General features: G+C 44.5%; 1 protein-coding gene across 4 annotated transcripts in view; it reads left to right on the top strand.

Annotated features, from left to right (window-relative positions):
- LOC144741414 (electroneutral sodium bicarbonate exchanger 1-like) overlaps positions 1-26,705 on the top strand; it is a 67,191-nt gene that overhangs the window by 25,530 nt on the left and 14,956 nt on the right. For 3 of the 4 annotated variants that reach the window (XM_078623980.1, XM_078624046.1, XM_078624104.1), the window contains 12 exons: positions 1,266-1,412; positions 3,705-3,843; positions 4,059-4,219; positions 11,763-11,951; positions 13,270-13,767; positions 14,855-14,967; positions 16,360-16,517; positions 18,401-18,488; positions 20,383-20,529; positions 22,552-22,652; positions 23,354-23,528; positions 25,698-25,831. In XM_078623980.1, the coding sequence (XP_078480106.1) occupies positions 1,266-1,412; positions 3,705-3,843; positions 4,059-4,219; positions 11,763-11,951; positions 13,270-13,767; positions 14,855-14,967; positions 16,360-16,517; positions 18,401-18,488; positions 20,383-20,529; positions 22,552-22,652; positions 23,354-23,528; positions 25,698-25,831 (2,050 nt within the window). The remainder of the gene's footprint in view (positions 1-1,265; positions 1,413-3,704; positions 3,844-4,058; positions 4,220-11,762; positions 11,952-13,269; positions 13,768-14,854; positions 14,968-16,359; positions 16,518-18,400; positions 18,489-20,382; positions 20,530-22,551; positions 22,653-23,353; positions 23,529-25,697; positions 25,832-26,705) is intronic. The other variant, XM_078624176.1, reaches the window with a different exon arrangement.

The raw sequence follows: 26,705 nt of genomic DNA, 5'->3' as shown, positions 1-26,705 counted from the left end.
GTTCGACAGTTCGACACGAAGTATATCCAATTCCTGCATGAGAGCATAAAAATAACGCAGCGCCCGCCATCCAGAGAGCATAGACCTTAAGCCAATATTAAACATTGCGAACGACTTGGCAGAAAGAAAATGCCTTTAAATGTTTTCATTCCCATGTGAAATTAATTTCTCATTTGAGCAGTAATGGTTCCACCTTTGCCGGTCCGTTACTGCATATGGCAACATTGTGAGCTTTGTTTTTCGCAAAGCAAGTGTAGCAGTATATTTGGTTCCCCCAGAAGTCAGATGTATGTAATTCTAGTTAGTCTTGGAGGATGGTTGAGACACAAGTTTCACATTCATGAATGCTGTAGTTTAAATTGTAACATATGCAGCTGGACCACTTTTAACGCTCAAAACCAGTATTAATTAAACCTAGTATTAATTGAAGCATTAAGAACAAGATGTGTCTTGCAGAGCAGACGTGATGACCTCTGCTATGCCATATGTGGTACTGTGCATGGTGTGCTGTGTGCGCTGCATGATGGGCATCATCCAGTACACATTGTGCTGTGTGATGTGTTGTGTGCAGTTTTCATTGTGTTGTGTGCTATGTGTGATATGTTGTGTGGGCAGTACACATAGCTAAAAAAAAACTCATACAATTGAACTAGTGTTTGCGAAATATCCCAATGCAGAAATATTGTCCTGAGACTCGGTGAGGATTTCCAGTGTGGACAAGAATCCAAATAATCATAAATAGGTGCCCCAACAGCCTATAAGGCTTCATGGTAAATCTTGGTCTATGTGTGCTCATGTATGCTTGTTATATGTGTGGGGAGCGGTAGTGTAGCGGTTAGCACGCTGCGCTACAAACCTGGTGACCCGTATTCGATTCCCATTCACGGCCAACACCAGTGACGATTATCTGAACTGGTCTTGGGCCTCCCCTAGGTCTATTCAGCCTCAAATGACTACCTGGTGAGGTGTGTAAACATCGCCACTAGGGAGACAAAGGCGGCTGGGTGTGGTGCTGGCCACCCACCCCCTTGTGTGCCGTGCTGGCTTTCATAGGTGTTCGCGAACAGCACTTGCCCCGCCAGTTTGTTAAGGCTACATGGGGGATCTTTGTCTTTGTTTTTTTTCAGTACACATTGTGTTGTGTGCTAATCGTGATGAGTATCATGCACGTCGTATGCTTTGCGTGATGGGTTGAGCACACATTGCATTGTGGTGTGCTGTTTCATTCGCTGCGTGTGCCGCGTATGCTGTTTGTGTGCGAGCAGCTCACCGGACTGTGTATATCGGCCTGCACGTGCCCTCGGGCAGACGCAGTCACCGGCGTCACCGACATCGGGGCCACCGGCACCATCACCGGCGACGGGAACGCGAGCGGGAGGCGAGCCAGGATGACGCCGAGTCATCTGCTTATGGTGCAGGAACATCCTTATAACTCTTTGACTCGCGTCTCCTTGACTCGCATTCTTATAGCTCGTGCGTCTCTCTTATTCATGACAATTTTGGCTATGAATGGGCCCTCTACCACTTTGGCATGTTATCTTATCAATGCAGAACCCAAATGTCATTAAATGAGGCTCGTGCCAATTTTAAGGAACATGAAAGACCACTATTTGAAGTAAAGCTTATGTTTGTATTGATGTGATATGAACAGAAATAACTTTGAAGATTTATTCACATTCAAATTATTTAACTACCCTTGAGCAGATGTTCAAATAATTTCAGGTTGTGGCTGTGTGTAATTGATATACATCACCGCAACTTGTCAAGCCTCAGTGGAAACAAAACTGCAACCGCATTTGGAGTGATGTATTTTTTATTTTTTTCTGATTATTTATGTCTGTCTTGTGTATTTTACTCTATTGTGATGGTTACTATCTCCCATGATTATTTTCGCTATTGTATTTCATTAATAACATTTTATTCATCCAAACTGCTGCTAATTGCCAATATAACAATTTCTATATCCTCCAGGATATTATTAGGTTTGGCTGTTTGGGATATACTCTATGTATGAATGTCATTTCTGTATTTGCCTTTATTATATAGAAGCTTAAAAATAAACTTTTCATTTTATTTACACGGATAATCTCACTGCCTATGTAAAACCACCAAAAACAAAGATAGTTTGCAAAATTACATTGATCCACACTGAATGGTACTGCTCGTTTAAAGTACAGTAGGCCACGTGGTGGCATGGGGTTACAATATCACACGACGGGTATGTTTCACAGAGCTGGCCGCTATACTAGGTTGTAAATATTATTTTGGCTTATGCAATGAGTTTTTGTTATCAAAACATTTCAAGGTCAAAATAGCTGCGTGCTACATAGGCGCCAATGGTCCGCTACCTATTTTCTATACGCCAAGGTGTCCATGGACTGAGAACCTAAAAAACGTGTTAGCGGTGTCCATTATGATGGAGAGTGTGAATTATTTCGAGCCCTGTTGTGCAGCCGCTGGTCTAGGCCACTCGGCGGCTCCTTGTGTGGGCGACACATGGGCAGCTGTGCTCCGTTCGGTGGAGCTGTCACCAGGAGAGACAGGAATGAGAGCCACAGGCCGTGAGATGAATGTAGTGAGGACCTTAAGGTGTTCTGCAGCAGAGAAAGGGCATTTGCTCACCTAAGGGTATCGTGTAATTGCGTCGATGGTTTGTGAAATATAGCCGAAGGTCAGTTATTGCATTTTGGTTGTGTGCAGAAAAAAAGTCTTTGTTGCAATCTGCAATGGGGAAAAAATGTGTAGATAAGTAAATGCTTTGGAGAGAGCTTAATAATAGGCTTTCATGTTTTCTTTCAATTGATTTTATTTTCATATTATTGGCTTTGAGTAAATATAACATTGGGGTTTTTAAATGGTATTTTCAGGACATGTACAAGCTTTAGCTAGCTTGATGTAATTTTTCAGTTCATGTGACAGAGTAATCTTTTCCACCTAGTTACTTCAATTAACAATAACATGAAAATATGTCATTCAGTTAAATTCAGTCCGTTTATTTTGATAATATTTTGATACTCAGGGACACTCCTAAAATGAAGCTATTGTTCATAGAACAGATAAGAACCCTTTTTATATTTTATAGCACATCAAATGTTTCTCCTAATAATTATCCATTATTTTATGGGAAACTCGACAATTGCATGTTGCACATTCTCTAAGCTGTCAATCTGGTACCAATGATATCATATTTGTTAAAATATTCTGTATCGCCTTGTAAAATATTAAACTTGTACACAAACAAACAAACGGAGATATTCGTATGGTAAAAACGCATTTATTTATAATATGCATGCAAATATATCATCAAAGTTGAATGTATACCCACTGTTGCGTGGGATTTGTGTCCAAACAGAATAAATGTACCCCGGTGGGAGATGCTGGTAGAGACCCATGATGGCACAATCGGAAGATCGTTAGATAAAATCGCAGTTTGGGGTTTAACTCAGTCCATCATCCCTGCAGAGTTGACAAAATTAGTTGGAACTACTTTGTGGGAATTTAACAGTGATTGACCTCTGTTAATTTGTCTGGCCGCTAATATAGGAATGTGGAATTTCCACCACTATTGCGGTGGTCCCAATTGGAGACGAGCACTGTCCTAATGTTATTTTGGATAGGGAGTCTCCTTTAGCTTTGACTGGTTTTGAGCGTGAGCATCTGGACAGTGGGCTAACGAGAGCTGGTGCCTGTGCGGCGCCGTATAGATACGCCGTCGCAGCGTGTGCAGTTCATCCTGGGGACAGAGGATGATGACGAGGAGCATATCCCTCACGACCTTTTCACCGAGATGGACGAGATCTGCATGCGCGACGGAGACGAGAGCGAATGGAGGGAGACTGCCCGGTACCACTCTCACTGCGTGTCTTCCCTTATTGCCTAACATGACTAATGGGCCAGAGAAAACATTTTGTAAAAAATAAAACCAGGTGTTTACAGGTTCCTTGCCGATTTGTCTGCTACGGTTGGCTACGTACGGTGCGGAAGAAGTTCAATATGCATACATATATTGTTGCTGGTGATGTGCTGCAATTTTGCTCCGCTCTACCCTCCTTTTAAAGGTGGTTAAAGTTTGAGGAAGACGTGGAGGATGGTGGGGAGCGCTGGAGCAAGCCCTACGTGGCCACCCTGTCGCTGCACAGCCTCTTTGAGTTGCGCAGCTGCATCATGAGCGGCACGGTCATGCTCGACATGAAGGCCAGCACATTGGATGAGATAGCAGGTTGGCTTTCTAAGTATCCACCCCTTTGGATTAATTTGAGTTCGAAAATCACAGTGGCTTTCTTTTCTATTATAATATTTATGAATTCATTCACTGTTACACACCAATAATTTAACAAAAGCTATGTGATGGAATTTTATGTGTGGACTCGTCTTATTTTCATTACATGATTTGCATTAAGTAGTGAGTTGGAAATTTTCAAAATAAGCTAAGGTTCGGTGTATTTTGGAGATTCAGGAAATGACAGACATTATACAAATTATATATTTAGTTTATGCTGATGAACGTAACGTCTAAAGGCCTGCAATGTAAATAGCCAGTGCCTTACTACTCATCTTTGTTGGTGATCCTGAGTCGGCACGAAGCTGCACTCAACTTATTGACTTTGGAGAAATGATAGTTGAATTATTACTCCCTTACCAGGATTTGAATTTATGTTCTTTTGATTTTAAGGGGAGTGCTCTGCCACAACACCTGGTCAAATGTTTAGTTTTGATCGGCTCAGTAAAAATATTGTAACGCTACGTCTATTTTATTTACTGATGAGAGTTGCCGCAAAACAGTTTTGTCTTTCAAGAGGAACATTGTCAATTACGGTATAAGGCAAGCTGGTGGCACCCTCCTTCCCTATAACATGAGGCAGATAATACTGGTAGGAACCTCCTGGTTACACCAGCCCACAGGAGATTATTGTGTCCGTCCGTCGTGCAGGGAGGGGCTGGGTGGGGAGGGAGGGGCTGGGTGGGGAGGGGAGGGAGGGGAGGGTGGGGCTGGGTGGGGAGGGAGGGGCTGGGTGGGGAGAGTGGGGCTGGGTGGGGAGGGGAGGGGCTGGGTGGGGAGCGTGGGGCTGGGTGGGGAGGGGCTGGTCACCCCGTGTTGCCCTTATAAAACTCAACGTTTAACCTACTCATGCCGGCTTGTGCCCGCCCTCACAGTCGGCCATATTTGCGGAATACACCACGCCGCCGTTGACCCTGGCCATTGACCGAGCAACCCAACGTTCCTACCAGCTCCCTCCGCAGGAATGTGTTTCATTCCCATAGTAATGAGCAGAGTTTTGGAAGTGGGGTTGCACCTGCCAGCACACACTATAGACACTCGTTTGTTAACCCGTATGATCTGGGTCTGTCCTGTCACCTGTCATTGAGCCTTTGCTTACATCATGTAAGTCTGGCACAAACACTGGTGGCTTCACAATTTATAGTGACACCTAAGAGTTATTTTAAGGTTGCTTGGGGTACAAAAACAACATTTTTTTATCACATCTTTAATAGTTTAGGAAATGTATTAATGCACATTTATAATACTACTGTTAATAAATTAACATGGCATTTTGGTAAAATCAACATTGTTTATTGTCAGAATAATTAATTTGTATTATGAGTTGCGTAGTTATAAATCTCTTTTTCACAGATGTCCCCATAAGCAACATCCTTATGCTCTCAGTAGTGTTAGTAAACCGTCAGCCAATTCCCGGTCACTTCAGCTGTCATCGAGAGTACGTCCGCCAAGGAGATGAAGCGATGAAATTCGTTTTTAATACAGGTGCTAGGTGGATTATTACACCTCAGGATTGTAAGGTGGTGGCTGGCGGCTTGACGGGAGACCTTAATCCAGCAGTGGAGAGACCACGGCTGATGATTATGATGAGGTTGTCTAACTGGCATGACGCACTTCCCTTGCCTGCGGGGCACGGCATCGGTCGCATCCGGTCGTTAGGTGTGTTTACTTGACGCGTGGCTGGCGTGCTGTCTTCATCCTGTGCAGTACGCATTCATTGGCGGTGCGGTCGTGGGTTTACAAATGAAAGTGTGCGCAGGCTCTGATGCAGTTCTGACAGTGGTAATAATGTCACGATCTCGGCATGATGAGATGCAGTTGCATGTCAGGGACGCAGACGATTGCCTAAAACCTAAATAAATATTCCGAAAGACTTCCGTTGCCTGATCTTCTGTGCGCTTTAGTAATTATAATAAGTGCACAAGTAAATAAACATGTATTTCATTTATGCTGATTGATAAACCTTTCCAGGGAAACTAATAACATTACTGTAGTACTGTACGTGTTCACCCAGAGTCTTTGCACTTTCTCTGGCGGGGGGTGGTCCTGCTTAAAATATTTGTCAAATTTATTTTTGAGCATTCTTTTCTGTTTGGGAAGAAATCGGAGTGCTAAGAGAAAACCCATACATGCAAGTTGATAACATTCAAAGGTCACACAGACAGTTCAATAGCCGGTGTGCTATACTCCCTGCTTCCAGCAGTCTTGCTGCCCTGACATTGGGGAAAACCCATGCAGATGGTTTTGATGTGAGCTTCACAACAGATACATGACTTCATAATCAACGTTTTTGGGTTTAGATCGCGTTATTTATAAATGTGTCGTAACCCTCCACCACCCGACACGGCCAATCAGTAAAAATGTGTCACGTTGACAAAAGACAAATTGTTCACTGCTTTAGCCCACCAGTGTGTTGAAGCCACAACATTTACAATTTGAGTACGACGTTTCGCTGGTAATTGCATCCAGCATCATCGGGCAATTCGCCAGAATGGTGAGGCTCTGCTGTGTCTCCCGTTCTTATATAGAGCAGCAGCAGGGTGACGTCATCATTAACTCATTAACTCATCAGGTGCAAAGATTCAAGGGGGGAGTGATTGTAATTGTATACTAGATTAGTAATCAGGCTGTTGTTACGATGCGAGTTGTAGATTAGTAATCATTTGGAATGTGTTTTATTGTGATTATGCTACATTAGTAATCAGTTAGTGTTTGTTTCCCTTATAAGGAATTGTAATGTATCTTATTTAATAATACGCTTCCAGGCCGCACTAAGCCTGTAGCTGTCTGAGCCATTAAAGTTATTTCTGTTTCTCTCAATTTCAATCGATTCTCTAATTAGTCTTTGCCAGTAGTAACTAGTTTTACACAACACTTCCACGTTGTCAAAATCAATTGAGTGTCCCTGTTGGCATGCATGTTCTGCCACTGCCGACAGTTGTGTTTGTGATAGTTTAATATTTCTCTGGTGTTCTTTTAGTCTTACACTAACGTTACGCCCTGTATTGTCCAATATAGCATCTGCCACATACACAATTAATCCGATATACACCTTCTGTTGATAATTTAGATAATTCGTCTTTAGTGCATGTTACTAGTTGTTGAATTTTGTGTACTGTACCAAATCTTACTGTAATGTTTTGCTTTTGCAAAACACGGGCTAATTTGTCAGTTACTCCTGAGATAAATGGTATTTTTATTGTTTTAATAATCTGATCGCTTTCAGCAGTGTTGCTTTGCGATCGTGATTTGGCTTTTAGTGCTCTGTTAATTTGAGCATTATTGTAGCCATTCTGTCTTAGTGCTTCTTTAACATGTTTAATCTCTCTCACTAGACTTTCACCATCTGACACTGTTTTAGCCCGATGTATGAGCGTCTTGATAAGAGAGGATTTCTGAGCTGGGTGATGATGCGAATCTGCATTCAGATAGGCATCAGTGTGCGTTTGCTTTCTGTAAACGCTGTGTGTTATTTTACCATTTAGGCCATGCCCAAGTAAAATATCCAGGAACGGGAGTGTGTTATTCACCTCCATTTCCATGGTGAACTGAATGGTCGCGAAAGCCTACGTGTTAAACAGATACATGACTGCTCTGAAGAGGGAGCATTGTGTTAAATGTTATCCCGTTTGCGTATTATGAGAAGAAAATTTGTAAACAATGTATATTACCTCCTATAACATGGATCAGACAGATGGACATTGACAAAGAAAATGGGAGAAAATGGAAAAGTGTGCAAAAGAAGGATGTTAACACTCATTAATTGGCCTATACCACCTTAATATATAGGGGACTGCAGAGCTTGGCGCCAGCTCGTGTCGCAAGTTAAAATTATTACAAGAGATTCATTTTTTAATTGACATTGCGGGATGGGAATCGCAGCACACGTATCCAGATAAGATATGCACGGTACAGGCATTATATTGACTGTTAAGAAGAATTAGTGGGCTTGGGCAAGATGCTTCGTATAAAAAATGATGGCTGGCAGTCGAGACTAATAAGGAATGCCAACCAAGAGAGGGAACGTGCCAGAGAAGCTGTAGTGATGAAATTGGTTCTTGCAGGAGTTAGTTGGATTTTTTCATTGCGAGACTGAGAGATGCCAATAGATTGTGCATGTCTTCATCCAGGAGTGGATAGATCATGGTTGGCTCGGATAATGATGAGGTAATTTACGTACCTATATATACCCCCTGAGTTTGTGTTGCTCCACGTGCCCTACTTTGACTGTTAGAGCATCAGTTATCTCCTTAAGAGGACAACCAAGGTGATAAGTGGGTGAATTCAATGTGGGCAACAAGCCACTGTTTACTCACTGTACTACGAATTCCAGACAAGCTACATGCTGGATTTTAAGCAGCTTAAGTTTCAGCCAGCTTAGTGATGCTGCTAGAACGTTTTACTCGTGAACAGGGGCGGTTTCTTCATTAGGGCGATTGGGCGACGCACCACCAATGTCATTCAACCACAGAGTCATGCTAACCGTCACTGTCAGCCTCTGGATATAGTCCAATCAGCGTCATGTCACGTTCTGTGGAGTACCGCCTCTTTTTGGGCGATTTCACTACGGCTGAGAATCGCCCCGAGTGGCCCCATAGACTTACATTCAAAGATGTTTTTTTTCGAACGGGGGCGCTGCAATGCATTCTCTATGGCTTCCGGGAGGGCATGCACTAACATGCTTACGTCATCATACGTGCTAACGTCATCATATGTAAGCACGTTTCATCCAACAATATAATTTATCGCCACCTAGTGGAATCTTTAATAAAATAAATTTGAGTGGTTTGTTTTAATAGTGAGTATATAAACAAACAAGATGTATTGTAAGAGTCACTTTATTTTTCATTAATATTAAAGAAGTGAAGTTGCCTTTACATGCTTAAGCTGTTAATGTATTCATTGCATGGGTGGACCTTATCCTTATTAATCATCCAGACATTTGCCCCCCCTGAGAGATTTTGCAGGAGCCGCCACTGCTCGTGAAAGTTTTTGATTGTTACGGTTTCATTTACAGAGTTCTTGGCTTACATTTGGAAGGTTGTGTGAGTTTAATTTCCAGCCAGCTTTTCGACTTGATACATTATCTCTTTCGGGGTATATAAATCGAGTTCTGCTTCATCAAAATTCAACAGCTGTTATGGTACAGAGAGATTTGCCCCCACCATAAGAATGTGGAATTTTCACCACTGGTTCAGGGGCGCATACGCAGATGAGTGAGCAACACAGCAAAGTAATTTGAGTAAGGAAACGCCAAAAGAAGTTGACCTTGCCAAGGAAAATGCATATATTATATGCCCAGGCCCTTAGGCCATTTCAAATATGAGGGTTAGATCACTGCTTTTTATAATGTTTGTTCTATACACCTGGCAACGTTTGTACAATGAGAAGCCACTGTAAACACTCACTATTTACTACAATCTGAGGACTGCACCTAACATCAATATGCTTGCATATGTGTTTACACAGGTATTGTTTCGGATGTTTTTTAAAAATAAAATTCACTCCCTCTCCCGTTATCGTGGCTGGCACAACTGCATGCCAAGAATGTCTGGTGATTGGACCCATGCCTGTGGGCCTTTGCCAGTCTTCTGAAAGGCACTTGCCACTGCCCACTTTGTCTCTTCACACTCTGCTAATCTGCTGTTTTCTTCTCTGCGCTTAACCAAAGTGTCATCAGATGCACGTGTTGCAGAACAAAGCCACAGCAGCTGGCTGGCTCATGCCGCATCGCCCTCCAGTGTGGTGATCGGTCCAGTTGGCACGAAGTCATTCTTAATTTCATCGATTTGAAATCGATTCTTATGCTCCTTATAATACATCAAATCACATTTAAGATTTTATGGTTTCCTTATGTATGTGTAGTGACATCGGGGATGTCACTGTATGGTGCCGGCCCGAGAGGGCCGTGGCGTGCGATGTCCCTACATCGTGGACAGCACCGGGTGGGTTGCTGTATGAGGCCGGCTCTAGCACATCACGGCGTGTTATCGCGTACACCCCGTAGGCGGGTGTAGTGCCAGCCCTAGCGGGGCTTAGTGAGCGCTGGGATAGCGCGGGCACCACGCACAGCGTGTAGTGCGGGCTCCCACAAGGGGGAGCGGGAGAGTGTCAGCCCAAGGGCAAGGTTGCCCCGTGCCATGGCACTCTAGTTGACCCCGTAGACACATGATCTGGAGTGTCCACAGAGGGCCCCAGGTGGGGGGGCTAGGGGGTGATCACGTGTCCGGGGAGAGCTCTCGAGAGGGATCGGGAGGGAGCTAGTACGCTCGAAGGCGGGCGGGGCCTGGGCGGAGCGGCCCCGACCCGGGAGGATATAAGGTGGGTCCCTAAGAGGGACCGGGGTCGCTGCATTCTACAAGCTGGAAGCTCTACGGCCTACGAGGCACCAACATGTGGTCGGGGACCCGAGTGAGGGTCTTATCATTCGTAGCTATAACTCCTACTCATAGAGTAGTTAACTGGGTGGTCACCACCCTAGGCTGTATCTGGTGAAGGGGCAGTTACCCCTTTGTGTTAACGGGTTGATGTTACAATAAAAGTGTTGCCTCTAAAGAACAACGTCTGCGACTCAGTTGGACTCACTACATATGTATTTTGAACGTATTTCGCACTTTACCTAGCCAACTATGCATATATGCTAAGATGCCTTTAGCCTTCTACAACTATGTAGCAGTAGAACAAGATGAGACAAACTTTGGACACATGACAGCAAATTGAGACAAATTCCTCTTCATTGACGTGTGCAACTAACACCTAAAAATTAATTGAATTGCGGTGGAGGTGAATCGTTTTGTGAGTATAGTCCAAATTAAAATCGCAAGCAATCGCACAGCACAGTAATTAATCTATTTATAGTTGCCTTGATTATCATTTGGCCTCTCCTGTTATACTCTTTTTAATTATGCGGTGCTCTGGCGGCGTTATTTGACTCATCCAAATCATAGATTGTTTTCAAGTTGATCAAAACGAGTGCTACTTTGTGGCAGGTGAGCAGTTATCTTATTCTAGAGATGGTGATCTCTGCCACAGAAATGTGGAACATCCACGAGTAGCTCAGGACTGCCGGCAACATGAGTTCCATCAAAACACTCCTTTGGCACTTCTAGATAGGTGAGGATTGTTGGGCGGGAAGGCTGGCCCGGGTGAAACAACAACATGGAAAATGCAATCCAACTGTAAATTAGGCTAAACACATGCATTGGTTAACAATGTAGAAGGGGGGTGGAGACACCATTTGTCGTGTTTTTGTTTCTTAAAGTATTCGATTTGCTTCCCGAGATGTTTGCAGCCACATCAACACCTAGTCGCTAACCCTCGGCAAGTGATAACGAAACCAGAGTGCACCTAAAAATATTTGTATTTTTTCACACGCGCGGTTAATGTGCAGCCCGGCTAATCCACTCGCAAATAATAGTTCAGTGTCATATCAGAAACTTGGCTGACACTGCCTCATGACTGCGTCCCATCCGCCGCCCCGCAGACATGGTCCTGGACAACCAGGTGTCGTCGGGCCTGCTGGACGAGAACGTACGCGACCGAATGCGCGACGCGCTGCTCAGGAAACACCGGCACCAGAATGACAGCAAGCTCAGCAACAAGATCCCGATCGTGAGGTCGCTGGCCGACATGGGCAAGAAGTACTCGGATGTTCACGTTCAAGACAAGAATGGTGAGACTTTCTGCCGTTTGCTTTTTCCGCTTGGGCTGGGATTCAAAGGGGACGTTGGGCCGCCGCATGCGATTCAAAAGTCACTACCTTGCCCGTCATCTCTGGTGCAGGGTACTATGTGTGCCAAATTTCCCATTTGTGAAAATGTACTTTATCTAGGAAGGTTTAATTACCATTTTAAAGCTCTTTGTCAAGACAGCACTGTGGGAAGAAACCATGGTGGCCAGAAAACCCTACACATATGATAAGATAGTGCTCAGAATTGTGTAATGATAGGTCAGCAGTCTGATGTGCTGTACTCTCTGGTAGAATAGCATGTGAAGTTCACTTTGGTTGCATATGATCATTAATCAGATCCTAAAGAGTACTGTGGAAATGGAGTTTGGAAAACTGAGACTTTTCTGCCTTTCATTTAAAGTCTCTGGAGTAGACTATTTTGGCTCTACAATTGTATTGTTTATGTGTAGTGTTGTGGATTCGGGAGACGTCGGAGACGGTTCTTGGAGGCAACACTATTTATTAAATCACCTCGCTCGGCAGTACAGCCCCAGAACACTCAGGGTTACGGTCCTCCTACACCACTGTCTGGGGAGGTACTGCCTCCGGGCTAACGTGCCCTAACACAGGACTACTCTCAGGGTCCTCCGGCTATGGGTGCCTAGGGGGAGGCTATTCTAACTCGCCCTAGCCAGGGTGCAAGTTCCGACCACTGACCCACTGGACCCGGCCCTGACAAGGACGTCGGGCCAGGGGTTCCCAGGGCCTCACCACTGAGCCACACAGAGTCCCGGCCCTGATAAGGACAGCGGGGCTAGGGGTCTCAGGGTCCTATCTAGCTGGTCTTCGGCTTCTGTCTTCAACTGGTCCCGAGCCTGTAGAAAGGTCCGCCTTTTATCCACCTCCCAACCGAGGGGCGGGGTCCCGGGGGATCCTAGGACACCCCGCAGCCCCCACCCATTGGGAGGGGCCCCGGGGAATCCCAGGATACCCCACAGCCCCCTCCCCCCGGGAAGGGCCTCGGGGGATCCCAGAACACCCCACAGCCCAGTTACTCCCCTACATATGTAAGGAAACCCTTTCTAGTGTAACATTTCCTTTAGTTTACATTTTTTTTATACTTTGTAGCATTTATATTTTCGATACTTTCATTGTATTTGACTTGCGAATTTGTGTCAGTGCTTTACCATCTTTCATGTCTGTCCTTCCCAAGTTCCCTTGCTTGTCAGCTCGTATTTCGGTTGCTCATTAAACTTCGTCGTCTGCCCCCTTCTTTTCTTTTCGCCCGTTCCCCCCTCTGTCGCTGTTCTCTGTGCATTAGACGAAGCGGGCCTCTTAGCCTTTAGACACTCGTCGCTTACTGCGTCTCGCCTCTCCTTGATCCTTGGCTCTCTGAAGCATCACGGCTCGACACCGAGCAGCCCGAGCTCGGCGCCAGGCAGCCCGAGCCCATCGCGTGGTGGCACGCCGCCGGCATCGCCCATCAGCCACAGTCCACAGTCCCCGTTACTTTCGCCCGACTGGACCGCCAAGACTCTCACTGATAGGGGCCACAAAGAGGGCGGCTTCTTGCCCAGCCACGCTGACGTTGCCCCCCTGGTTTTCACATTTGATAAGATCCCATTGGAAGCTGACAGAGGCGATGGTGGTGAAGGATCCTCTGAGCAGCATGGCCATTTGCCACCTCCCGATCGGTATGGCAGTACTTGCGAGACTTACGACAGCGGTGACTGGAAGTCTCCATTGCCTTCTCCGGTGGACCACATTCCAGATGTCGTTATCCACCCTCCAGAAGACGATTCTACAAATCAGGAGATGGGTAGGGGAAGCATGGTGGTGGGAGCATGGTGATGCGGTGCTCATATTTAGTAAATTGCCGTGATTCAAGGTACTAACACATTCAGTGATTGGTGTGCAATTATCCTGGCTTGGTTAGCTATTTTGTTTTGAACCTAACAACATACTAATATTGTTGGTAATTTGATGTGGGTGTCTTGTGATGATGTTGTTGTATTTATAAATTAAATACACTCATATGATCAAAACAGATCATGTAAGACTGTGTACAAAAACTCAACTTCTGTAGCCATGCAGAGTGAGATGCTATGAATTCAGAGGCAGGTTGCATCTCACATGTTAACCTTTAAAATATAATTTTCTGAACACATACCTTTTAAACTTTGAGGCAGCAGCTGAAAAACAAACACCATGAAGTGCACGATTTGGGGCCACCAATACAAAGGACCCTGCAGTTGCAACAATTTGGTGTGTACTGCTGAGTCACGGTGGATTATCTTACAATATGCCTGGTGGGTGTATCTGATAGGGCTGGAGCTCCTGTAAAGGGATACGGCGGGTGGGAAGCTTGATCAAAGAGTGGCATTTGGTTAAGGTTTCACGGCAACATGGGAACAGTGTTTGCCTTGTAACTTAAAATGCCAAGCCATGTAGGAAGGTCGGGGAGAGTGGCCAACATGCATCGATTTAGTATGAAGATTTTGTCGAAGGAATTATTCATAGAGACAGCTTCACCTGAGTGTGCATGTGTGTCACCTTAAATGTGGTAGCATGCCTTTAGAATCTTTGCTAAATCTCCAAACCTTGACTGAACTGCAGAGGGGCAATGCAATGAAATGCCACAATTCAGGGTTGTGATTACTGGACACATGAGAATCGATTTTCTATGCAAATTGTACACAGTTTCCATGCTAGATTAACATTTCAGTTAACAACAAGAACAAACTGATACCAATGAAACTGGAAAAAAACACGAATGAGAAGATAAACAAAAGCTAAACAAAAATAATCAATTCTGAAATGGAATCACCACACGGATCATGAGAGGTGGGTGATCGCACGTTTGTCTCCCGTGACTGAAACGTCCGTTTTGATGGCACTGCCCGCAGGCCACCTCCTGTCTCCTCCGACCGTCCCCGGACAAACGGACGTGGAGGGCAGACAGCAGGGTGACTGCCGCCAGGGGGTCAGCCGTGATAACAGCAACATGGACTTCAGCAAGGTCAGTACAGTGGAGGGCCCTGGGGTCAACCCTTGCGGGGTCAACCCTTGTGGATGCCAGAGTGATTTGATTGGCAGCTGTGGAAGGATGGGATCGGTGCTTGTGGTGGATTAAATTGCGATTTAGGGATACGGTGTTGCACGCATTCTTCCGGTTTCAAATAATGGGTCAGATGTTTCCAATGTTTTTTTCAGTTATTGCTAATGATCCATGTTTTTTTTTTTATAACTTCAACATGAGAATACCTGCTTATTTTTCACTCCAGCACTTTTCCCATGTTGTGTCTATAAATGAATGTTTGTCTCGTGATTAACAATAATACGACTTACGCGGCTGTATTGGCAGTGGTGTAAAGCATGGACTAAAACCTTCCTTCATTAATAGTCCTTTACCAAATATATCCAGCTGACAAGTGTCTGTAGCAACTGTCACCATTCAGAACAAAGCTTAAAAACATTTATTGTCTGATAAAATCTGTACTTATGTTCACAAACACCTTAGGAGCTGAGCTGTTTTAGGCCCGTCATACATATTACTTTCCTTCCATCATTTGCTTATCATCATTATCACTAAAATCATAACGTTTATTTTCTCTTCTACTTGCGTGTCTTTCTGTTGCTGCTGCTGTTGTTGTGGGTGTCATTTTATCTGGGACATTATCAGCAAGCCGGCGCCGGTTGGCGTTGTGGCTGTGTGATGCCGGACGAGGGAAGGCCATGCCCCGCAGTAAGTCGTTCCTGCGGGGCTCAGCCGCCTCTCGCTCTGTGCGGTGCAGAGGCCGCCCATGCTCCTGTCGTTTCCACCAAGCGCCCATTACCTGTCCTTCACGCAGTGCCCTACCCCACTTCTCTCGTTATTCTTGTCTCCTAGTGCTTCCACTTGTTTTGAAACGGTGGTGTTTGCACGAAACAAACGTCTACTTGTTTGGAGGAACATATGCATTGTGGCATAATGGCATATGTTTCGGACAAGTGGCTTTTTGTTCCGAAAAATTTCACTCCTGGAAAGTGGCAAATGAGTCTTTAATGTGGCGAAAAGAAATTCAGTCTGCTTATTGAATTTCTTTCAGAGGTAGTTACAACTTTAGTGCTTGTTTGAGTGTGGTGTGTAATGTGTTTTTACTCGGGCTAGCTTTTAAGAGGCAATCGTCTAAAACCTAATTCAGATGTCGGTGTCCCCCTATAAGCAATGGCACAATGTTACCTCTGTTGACAGCCCTGAAGCCAGTGCTAGAAATTCGACATTAATACTGTGGGGACATCTCTCCATAGGACAACCACAAAGGAAGATGATGGCGGAACAGAGTAAATCTCCGACTAGGATTAGAACTCCCAATTGTCCGGCTGCGAATCGATCGCTGTAAATACAACTGACTCACTGCGCGTGATCCAGGTGGACCTGAACTTCATGCGCAAGATCCCCCCGGGGGCGGAGGCCTCCAACGTGCTGGTGGGGGAGGTGGACTTCCTGGAGAGGCCACTCATCGCCTTCGTGCGCCTCTCCCCGGCTGTGCTGCTGACAGGGATAACTGAGGTTCCCATCCCAACCCGGTACGGCAGGAAGCAGAATCTGCAGTGTACACGACTGCGTAGGTTTCCGCGGTTGTGCTGTACAGTACGAAAAGCTGTCGTTGGGCACAATGTCCAACGTTTTTCTCCATGTTGGGAAATGTTCAGATACTAAATAACATGAATAATATAAAAATGTAAAGAATGGTAGGTTTTTACCCTTTTAACTGGTACAAAACTGACACCTTTATTCAAGGCATCATGTTTGCAATGACCACAACACAAGTAGTCAATAAAGCAAACAAAAAGTAGCAACTCTGATAAGGATAATAATATGCACTGTCCTTGAAGTTGATTGGCCCACACCCGAGACAGCTTTCTTTAGAGCCTAGTCCCCATTGGTGTAGGGCCAGATGACACCAGAAGGCGTACAACTCAAAAACAGTGCAATATCAGAGTATTGAGAGTTCGGGGTAAACATTTAGGTGTCAGTTTTGTACCAGTTAAAAGGGTAAAAACCTACCATTATATTTTGCCACTGGTAAAAGAGATCTCATAGTCTAAATGTAAAGAATATTATATTATCACACTTAACTTGGACTTGCTGGTGTGTAACAATCTCCGAAGTGTGGAGACGCAGTTTACAAGTCTGTACATTTTTTGGGTTTTGGGAGTGATTTTTCAGTTCGTTTACAATATTTAATCCTGGCGTCACCAAAAAACTCCGGTATATATGTGGGACGGTACATTCACTCATGTTATTTGGAGGACACACTGTACACACCCACCCTGTGTATTCTTTGCGAGACATGCTCACCCCATCCCGTGCTGAGGCTGTACGTTAAGAATAGAACGGCTATGATGATAACTGCTCTCTCCTTGCACTTGAGTTGGCTTAGAGATTCAAGGAACCGTTTTTTTACAGTGGCTGTAGTCATGTGAATCACGTGCTTTCAACCACAACACCTTTTTATAGCCGGGCCCACCGCTCTATTTGTGTTTCTCAGCCCTGTGGAAAGCTCTACTGTTGTCCTGTGTGATTTAGTTGTCGAATCATGTTTAGAGAAATAATGGCCTCTGGTGCTTAAAAAAAAATGTTTATGCAAGAAAAGCCATTTATGATACAACTACAAATGTTAACATCTATATGGGGGAACAGCACACTTTTCAAATATTACGTACATTTACATCATGAGACCTCCTTTGCCAGTAGAAAATTATAATAATAGGTTTTTTACCCTTTTATCTGGCACAAAACTGACACCTTTTTACAAGGGATCATGTTTGCATTAACCACAATACCTGTGGTCAAAATGCAAACAAAAAACAGCACTGAAAATGTATGCATTGTCCTTGAAATTGATTGGTCCACACCAGAGACAGCTTCCTTTAGAGCGAGATAAAAGGGTTAAACACCTATTATTATGTACATTTATGGAGCTGTAAAAGCAATTTGTTTCGCAGTTGCCTGGTGCCTTTGTGCATTGCAGGATAGTGAAAAATCGCAACAGCTTGGGGATTCCTTCAACCAGCAGTTCATGGCTGAAATGCAAACAAAAAACAGCACTGAAAATGTATGCATTTTCCTTGAAATTGATTGGTCCACACCAGAGACAGCTTCCTTTAGAGCCAGATAAAAGGGTAAAAAACCTATTATTACGTACATTTATGGAGCTGTAAAATCAACTTGTTTCGCAGTTGCCTGGTGCATTTGTGCATTGCAGGATAGTGAAAAATTGCAACAGCTTGGGGATGCCTTCAACCAGCAGTTCATGGCTGATGATGATCTTGAACATTTACTATTTAATGTGGAAAGAGCTCCACCCCATGTTTTGTATGAATTTAGACTCTTTATTTTCCTATAATTTCAACAAAATAAAATCCCTCGCCACCGTCACCATTAATTATTCCTTACAATCCTACAGGTTTCTGTTCTTTCTGCTGGGGCCACCAGGCAAGGCCCAGCAGTACCACGAGATCGGCCGGTCCATTGCAACTCTAATGGCCGATGAGGTCAGCCTCAACCTTCATCAACAGTACCATCGTCATCTTTAGGGATTACAGGCATTACAGTGGTAACAAGTTTTCTTGCCATGAAATTGCGGGAGTAATAATGAGATAATGGTTTAATTCTTGACTGCCCATTACCCTGGTTGCCACCGATACACTTGGGCCAAACCCATCCCCAAACCTTTATAAATATTTTGCCTTCAGAGGCTAACTCCTTGCGACCGCTTGTGTTGTGATTGAAACGTCGTAGTTTTTTTTGTTATTTTCTTTGAACCTATTTACGTGACTTTACCGAAAGACCGAAAGAATATGATAATGATAATTTTTTATATAGTGCCCAATACCTTAGGGTGTTTCAGAGTGCTTTATATCACATCTCATCTAAAACGTTTGACCCCCATTGGAAGTTGTCCCGTTGGTGCTCAGTGATGCATCACCTGGCCTGCCAATGGGCATTAGTCTGCCAGTAAGAGACGATTGCTATGTGTATTTCCAATTTAGTAGTTTGCAGATCATTTTGTCAATTTGAACATTGCGCCACTGTGAAGCAGATATTGCATGTTTCCTGTGATTAATACACCCAAAGTAAACAGCAATAAGTTGTCAACATGTTCTGATTAACTACTTGCTTTCTTTCTATCCATCATCACGATTCCCATTTGCCATCTGATTGATGTTGCGTATTATTGTATCTATGTTTTACAGCCATAGTGAACTATTATGGTTTAAAGTCTCTATGGGGTGGCTAAAAAGTTAGTTTACTGAGAAAATGTTGATGCATGACCTTGCCATTCGGAACTTGACCACGTACAGTTGTTTTGGATTATTTTGTTCACGTTTTTGTTGTTGCGGTAACCAGGTTTCTATGGTGTAACCAGGTCTGCATCGAAATGAGCATTTATTGCCCATAGGGTTTACCTCTGAAAGAATAAAACATAATAATACTTTGTGTCTATCTCAAGAAGCTAACTCTTGGGCCACCCTGTGTGTTACACACTTCTGGATCTCTCCGCAATTACGTACTTTAAAATCTTAATAATAGCAATTCCCTTTTTATCCAAGACACCCTCAATTGTATCTAAATATATTTTTAGAACTGTCCTTCTATCGTTGCAGACCAATATCTGTTTAATAAAATTTGCCATTTGGCCTCAGGAGGTTAGTTCCCAGAGGAAAAAAAAAATCGTAAAAAATGTAAAACACTCAAGTCTCTATTTGAATAGATCAGCAGCCTACTTGCTGCACTATCATCTAATATACACTTTTCTGTCTAAGCAGGTTGTAAGTACTAGATACATGATGGTGATATCTGCGTAATCCACCAACTTTGCTCTTAAAGTGCTTGATTATAGACCTGTGCCCGCCATGCCATTATATATTTGTTTTGTTGGAATTCACACAATGGTAGTGATCACATCTTCCCATGACCTCATCAGTCAGGGTCAGGTCAGTGGTGGGGAGGGAAGCTTTTGAAAAGTGATCAGTCTTTGATGGTTGATTACCGCAAGCTTTAAAAGAATGTAACGTAATCCTGCATTGGTTAATTCCAATGTAACATAGTCTTGATTGTCTTCATGATTACTTTTTTCATTATTAAAACTAATTCATTTCACCCGAGAAATAATGGCGCAACACCAATTCCATGTAATAATTTCCCAAGTTTACATGTTTCTTTAATTATTTTCCATTTTTTTAAGGCCAAGGTAATCCTAGAGGGGAATCCACCAATACACGCCAAGAAATGCAATATAATTACAAAATTAAAACAAAGTGACCGTACATGCTTACGATGCCAGCTGAACGGTCATCCGATTACAGTGACCAATCACTCATAATGCATTACATTACTTCACTTACACTGCACACACACGTGCGCTTTGCTGCTTGGCCTTGCCAGATTTTCCACGACGTCGCCTACAAAGCGAAGGACCGCAATGACCTCCTGGCGGGGATCGACGAGTTCCTGGACCAGGTGACGGTGCTTCCTCCCGGCGAGTGGGATCCCTCCATCCGCATCGAGCCCCCCAAGAGCGTTCCCTCCCAGGTAAATGCCCCCCCCCCCCCCACCATACTCACACCACACCACAGTTGGTATGGGCCCCATACGGCAATCAAGCTGGAGAAGGAACTTTAACCAGATATTTCAGATCCCCACTGCTTGAGGTAATATTGTTTTATTACTTGGCTGTGCACCTGATATTTGGTGCGTTGCTGTTTCTTCCCCTCCTCTGGTACTGTTTCCTATAGTTTCTAATCTCATCCCCTCTGTTTTTATTTTTAATTAAATGAAATTTATTAAAGAAAAAATTAGCAGCGCCAGCTGTTGCCAATAGAGTTTTTTTCCCGAGTCCTTTAGAGAAAAGCTGCTGCTCACTTGTTAAATTATTTTCCTGGCTGGAGCTGGTTGTTTTTAATGTCCATGAGCAGATGGGTTTGTTGAATCCTTGTGGAGTCCTGGACTGGCTCTTGGTGAGTTCATCCTATTAGTCCTGCCTTCATATTTGATGAACACAGCATAGTTCTGTTAGGACAATGGAGGCAGGCGTTCAGGACTTTCCACCAGAGATGCTCTCAGTGGCAAACTGTGAAGTGGCATCTGCCTTAGGCGTTAACGCCAATGTCTTATAGTGACCCTAGAGATGTATATATATTCTTGGTTCTTTCGGTAAAGTCACGTAGAAGAACCAAGAATATGAATCCCTGCAGTTACGAAAGCTTTAAATCAAAAGATGTATATATACTCAATGTCGATGTTTATCCTCGTTGTGAGAATTGGTGTATAAACCAACATCACTATTTGGATAAAATAATTTTTTTGCTGATTTTATTTGTAAAGCCAGCAGAAAATAGTCACTATTTGGTTGTTTATTGTCCAAGTATCTGTATCGACTACCTTTCTATCAGTAACTTATATACTTTGTCTGATACACATTACCTACTATAATCACCCAGAAATGTCTGTCCGTCCCGTGCTTAATGTCACTCCACATGAGGCCCACCCCCCCTCATTAATATTCATGAGTGGGTGGATTTCGCAAAGGAAGGTCGATCTGAATTAAATTATTTATTACGCAAAGTCTCTTCAAATATAACGTTTCTTTACAGAACGTGACAGTAAAAAATAAATCTACGCAGCACAGTGCTACATCCGTACGTGACGTCACTGCAAAAGAGCTCCCCCCCCCCCATTCATTCATATTTATTCTCACGTGGAAATTTACACTAACACACAAGAAGGTCGTGCACTCCACATGCCGCACCCCTCCCCTCGTTAATAATCATGAGTGGGTGACGTCACTCCACATGCCACACCCCTCCCCAATAACCATTAGCTGGTGACGTCATTCCACATGAAGCACCCTCCCCCCTCATTAATCATGAGCGGGTGACGTCACTCCACATGCCACACCCCTCCCCAATAACCATTAGCTGGTGACGTCACTCCACATGAAGCACCCTCCCCCCTCATTAATAATCATGAGCAGGTGACGTCACTCCACATCGAACAGCCCCCTCTTTAATAATCATAAGGTGACGTCCTCCAAATGGACACCCCCCCCCATTCATAATAATTAGCGGCTGACGTCGCTCCACATGGGGGGCCGAGGCGCCTCCTCCCCCCTCCTCGGCGTCAACTTACAACCATCACTACAAAGGCAGAACCCTCACGTCACGCGATCTCCGTAACGCTATTGAGACATCAAAGTAAAAAGGATGTCATGATGAACAAGGGATTTGATTTGAAGCTTTCGTGACTGCAGGAATCCATATTCTTTGGTTCTTTCGGTAAAGTCACGTACCGAAAGAGGTCTGTGTCACCGCGCCCTTACAAATTGCACACGCATTGATGCAATGAATACCACGTCGTGGTCTGCTTTTCGCTTGCAAGTTTCAGATTTACTGCAATACACCCGTCCTTGGACGGGCAAAAGGTGAGTTATAATTATTTTGTAACCAGATTGCCGTAGCGTGACAACAGCATTTGCATGGATTGTATATTTGTATCTCTTTCCAGTTAAAAATAGCATGACATATTGTTAACCACTGGCTCTCGGTGGTGCCACAGGAGAAGCGGAAAATGCCGAATGTGCCAAACGGCGGAGCGCCTGGGGCCGAGCCAGAGCATGAGGGTCATGGCATGGGACCAGAGCTGCAGCGAACTGGCAGGTCTCTTCCTCCTTCTTCTCGTCTTAGTGCTCGCTCACCACTTAGAGATCACACCTAGATTACCGTCATCACGTCTATCCCTGTAATCAATCTCCCTCACTACATAGAGATTCCAGCTAGATTTTGGTCTGGACCTCCCGCACCCTCATCATCCACTCTCCCAAGTGCGCGCTCCGCAGATATCTCCCCTAGATTCAGGTCATTACCTCTGTTGTCGTGGACACTCTCCTCTACAGACATCGCCCTCGGGGAAGATCTGTAGCACTACCGTGGTGGTTCCTCAAATTGGTAATTTAAGTAGAAACATAAGCTTGCATTAAAGTGGGCACGGACATGCACACAGATGGACAGGTAAATATGAAATATGTTTACACTAATGTACAAGCATGTAGGTTCTCTAATTTCATATTGGTTTTACTTCATCCGGAAAGCTATTGGTAAAGTGCTCAACTCATAATCGGCAGGTCACAAATTCAAATTGGGTTTCAGGTAGGAAGTCAACAACAGGAATCTGTGGACAGACAGTCCCTGTCCTAGGAATTTAAAATTTCCACCACCTGCTCAAGGCTCCTAAAATAGATCAGTGCCACCCAATGCTCGTTTGAGCCTGCAATACTAGTTCCCGTTGAGTTCGCAGCTCAAACTCTCTTTGGGATCTCTTGTGTTTCTGACACCTCCTCACCTCCTTCCTTGCTTGCCAGGTTGTTTGGAGGACTCGTCGCTGACATCAAGCGGAAGCTGCCCTGGTACTGGAGCGATTACCGCGATGCCCTCAGCCTGCAGTGTGTGGCCTCCTTCCTCTTCCTGTACTGCGCCTGCATGTCTCCCGTCATCACCTTCGGCGGACTCCTCGGGGAGGCCACTGAGAATAGAATAGTTAGTGCGAACGAGAGATGCGCGACTCACGATGACACACACGCACATACACGCATGCACGCTCACTCACTAATACACGAATGATGTACCACCAAGAACAATAACAACCCCCATTTGCCACTAAGTGGCGGTGATGTCACCACGGTGCTTGTGCCAAGCGAGGTGCATTTTGAGGCCACGTGAAGTGTCGAAGGCTCGCTGGCAGGTGGTTATGGAATGGACTCGTATGACTGAGAGTACTGGCAGATCTGCCACCACTCACAATAACAAATGCATGCTTGCTCATACACAATCGAGAGACGTGCAATTCACGATGACAAACACATGCACGTACACATGTGTGCACTTCTCTTGAAAGTTTATGGAAAGAAATACGTAGACGTTTAAACATGCCTGTGTATATTCTTTCGAACTTTTAAGCAACAGGGGTACATTCACGGCCGTAAACTCATTTTAAAACAAGAATGTTGCCACATGTGGAATGTCAGACCTGCAGGCATATGTGCCAGAGCTGGAAGTGTAGTGAAACGTGCCTGACGTCATCCTGTGACCGCACGTATTGCTTTCATCCACCACTTTAAATTTCACAACAGCGGCGAACACTTTGTGCAGATGTATGTAATATATCCTTGTATGCGAGTGTGTACACCGATGTGTGTGTGTGTGCATACGTGAACGTGTGTTCGCGTGAGCTTGTATGTGTCTTGGATCGTGTTGACGCAGTGTTACCACGCTACCTCAATCATTAAGATGACACCAAATATCGCGTGCAATAGCAGCCTTCATGTGGCAGAGAAATGCAGCGGCCACACTTTTGCCTTATTGCATGCAGGCCCTGAGTTCAATTCCCAACTCGGGCGCCGTTCTGTGCGGAGTTTTTATGTTCTCCAAATGTCTACGTGGGTTTCCTCCGGGTTCTCCGATTTCTTCCCATAGCTAAAAAAACCTAATGCAATTTAACTGGTATTAGCGAAATATCTAAATGCATAAAAAATACCTGCAAATTACTAAATTGGTATTACACGAGTCCTGAGACTCGGTGAGGATTTCCAGTGTGGACAAGAATACACATCATAAATAGGTGCCCCAACAGCCTATAAGGCTTCATGGTAAATCTTGGTCTCTGTGTGCTCATGTATGTGTGTGTATATGTGTGGGGAGCGGGAGTGTAGCGGTTAGCGCATTATGCTACGAACCAGACGACCAGATTCTTGGTTCTTTCGGTAAAGTCACGTAGAAGGGAAATAATAAAATAATAAAAATAAAACATAAAATACAATCCTCACGACGTTTCGGCCACAACGCAAGCAGCCATCCTCAGGTGAAGACCATAATAAAATAATTGTCGGGGAGACAGCGTCAGACGCTGTCTCCCCGACAATTATTTTATTATGTTTTATTTTTATTATTTTAATATTTCCCTTCTACGTGACTTTACCGAAAGAACCAATAATATGAATCTATGCAGTCACGAAAGCTTTAAATCGAAATTCAGACGACCAGAGTTCGATTTCCACTCATGGCCAATACCAGTGACGATTATCTGAACCGTTCTTGTGCCTCCCCTATGTGAACTCGGCCTCAAATAAGTACCTGATGCGGTGTGTAAAAACATCGTCACTGGGGAGACAAAGGCGATCGTGCGTGATGCTGGCCACTCACCCCCTCGTGTCGTGCCAGCCTTCATAGGTGCTCGCTAACGGCAATTGCCCCAGCAGCCTTTCAAGGCTATATGGGGGATCTTTGTGTAAACTTGCATGTATGCGTATTCAAGTATTGTGGTGAGTGGTGGCATAATGGTTAGCACACTGTATGTGTGTACGTATCTGGAACTTCTTTCGCACCATACGTAGCGCATTGCACTACGGACCCAGTGGCCTGGTTCGATTGACGGCCACGGCTAACATCATCAGTGGCAAGTGTTATCTGAAGTGGTTCTGAGCCTTCCCTAGGACTAGTGGTGCAGTGGGAAATCATCAGCAATGGGGGGGGGAGACAAAGGAGGCAGACCGTAGTCCTGGCCATACCACCCGCTTGCATGCCATGCTGGCCTTCATAGGCGCTTGCTTTTACAACACTTTCCGCAACAGGCCTATGTTGTCTGTACGGGGAATCTGTGTTCATGTTTGGTTCCCTGTCTTGTTCTTGTCCTGCGCTGTCGTGTGGCAGAGTGCAATCGAGTCGCTATTTGGTGCCTCAATGACGGGTATTGCATTCTCGCTGTTCGCGGGGCAGCCTCTCACCATCCTGGGCAGCACGGGACCCGTGCTCGTTTTTGAGAAGATTCTCTGCAAGTTCTGCAAGTGAGTGGTGGGAGGGGGAGGAGGAGATGACTTTTAAAACGAGTGGACATTGCCGGCCGGGGTGGCCCTGATGGCCGTGATGCATGCCTGTTATCCCCAGCGCTATGGAGTGCAGGGCTTGGTGGAGCATAGGGGTTTGTGAATTAGATGACAAAAGTAGTTAGTAGATGGCAGCAGAGCAAGTAGGTTGATAACGTGTCTGTTGAGAGTGCTTTTCTCATATGATTGGGGTTTCTTCTGGCACTCTGGTTTCCTATAACATGCAAATTAATTCTACGACTTGACCAAGAATATCTAAGCATGGCACTCCTGAAAAAGTAAAATGATGTGTCTGTTGGCGAGCTTCGATTTATGTTTTCTGTTAGTTAAGGTAAATTCTGTCTCGGTATGCTGATTACTGGTGTTGTTGTGGCAGATTGGGTTTCATTTGGCTCATGAAGTTCAGATGTCTTGTGCTGTTATAGAAAATCATAACAGCTTTCGCTGGCAGGAGAGTCCACAGGGGAAGGTCATCGTACCAATAGAGGCTCTTGTGAAATGTACACTTTCCACGGAAATGTTTTGCAACCTACAATGGAATTTGTCTTTATAATATCCCTAAACAATTGTGTCTCGAGAGAGTGCACACTATTGTTTGAAGGGGCTGGAGGTGGCGGTAGTACAGAGGGGTGAGGTCATTATATTTTTTTAAAAATGGTACATAGCAGGACCGCAAGAGGTGGCAACAGCTTTGGGGAAGCCTTGATCCGGCAGTAGATTGTTAATTATTGATGATGATGATGAAGGTAAGGGTGGAAGGTTTTCGGCTGGGGGATAACAAAATCTTCAATGCAGTAAAGATGATGAAAGTCAGGAATAGAGAGATGGTTGTAGG

This window comes from Lampetra planeri, chromosome 1, assembly GCF_965212315.1.
Source record: "Lampetra planeri chromosome 1, kcLamPlan1.2.h2, whole genome shotgun sequence".
Lineage (NCBI taxonomy): Eukaryota > Metazoa > Chordata > Hyperoartia > Petromyzontiformes > Petromyzontidae > Lampetra > Lampetra planeri.
Note: the sequence above shows the minus strand (reverse complement) of the source record. Positions and strands in the feature narration are given on the sequence as shown.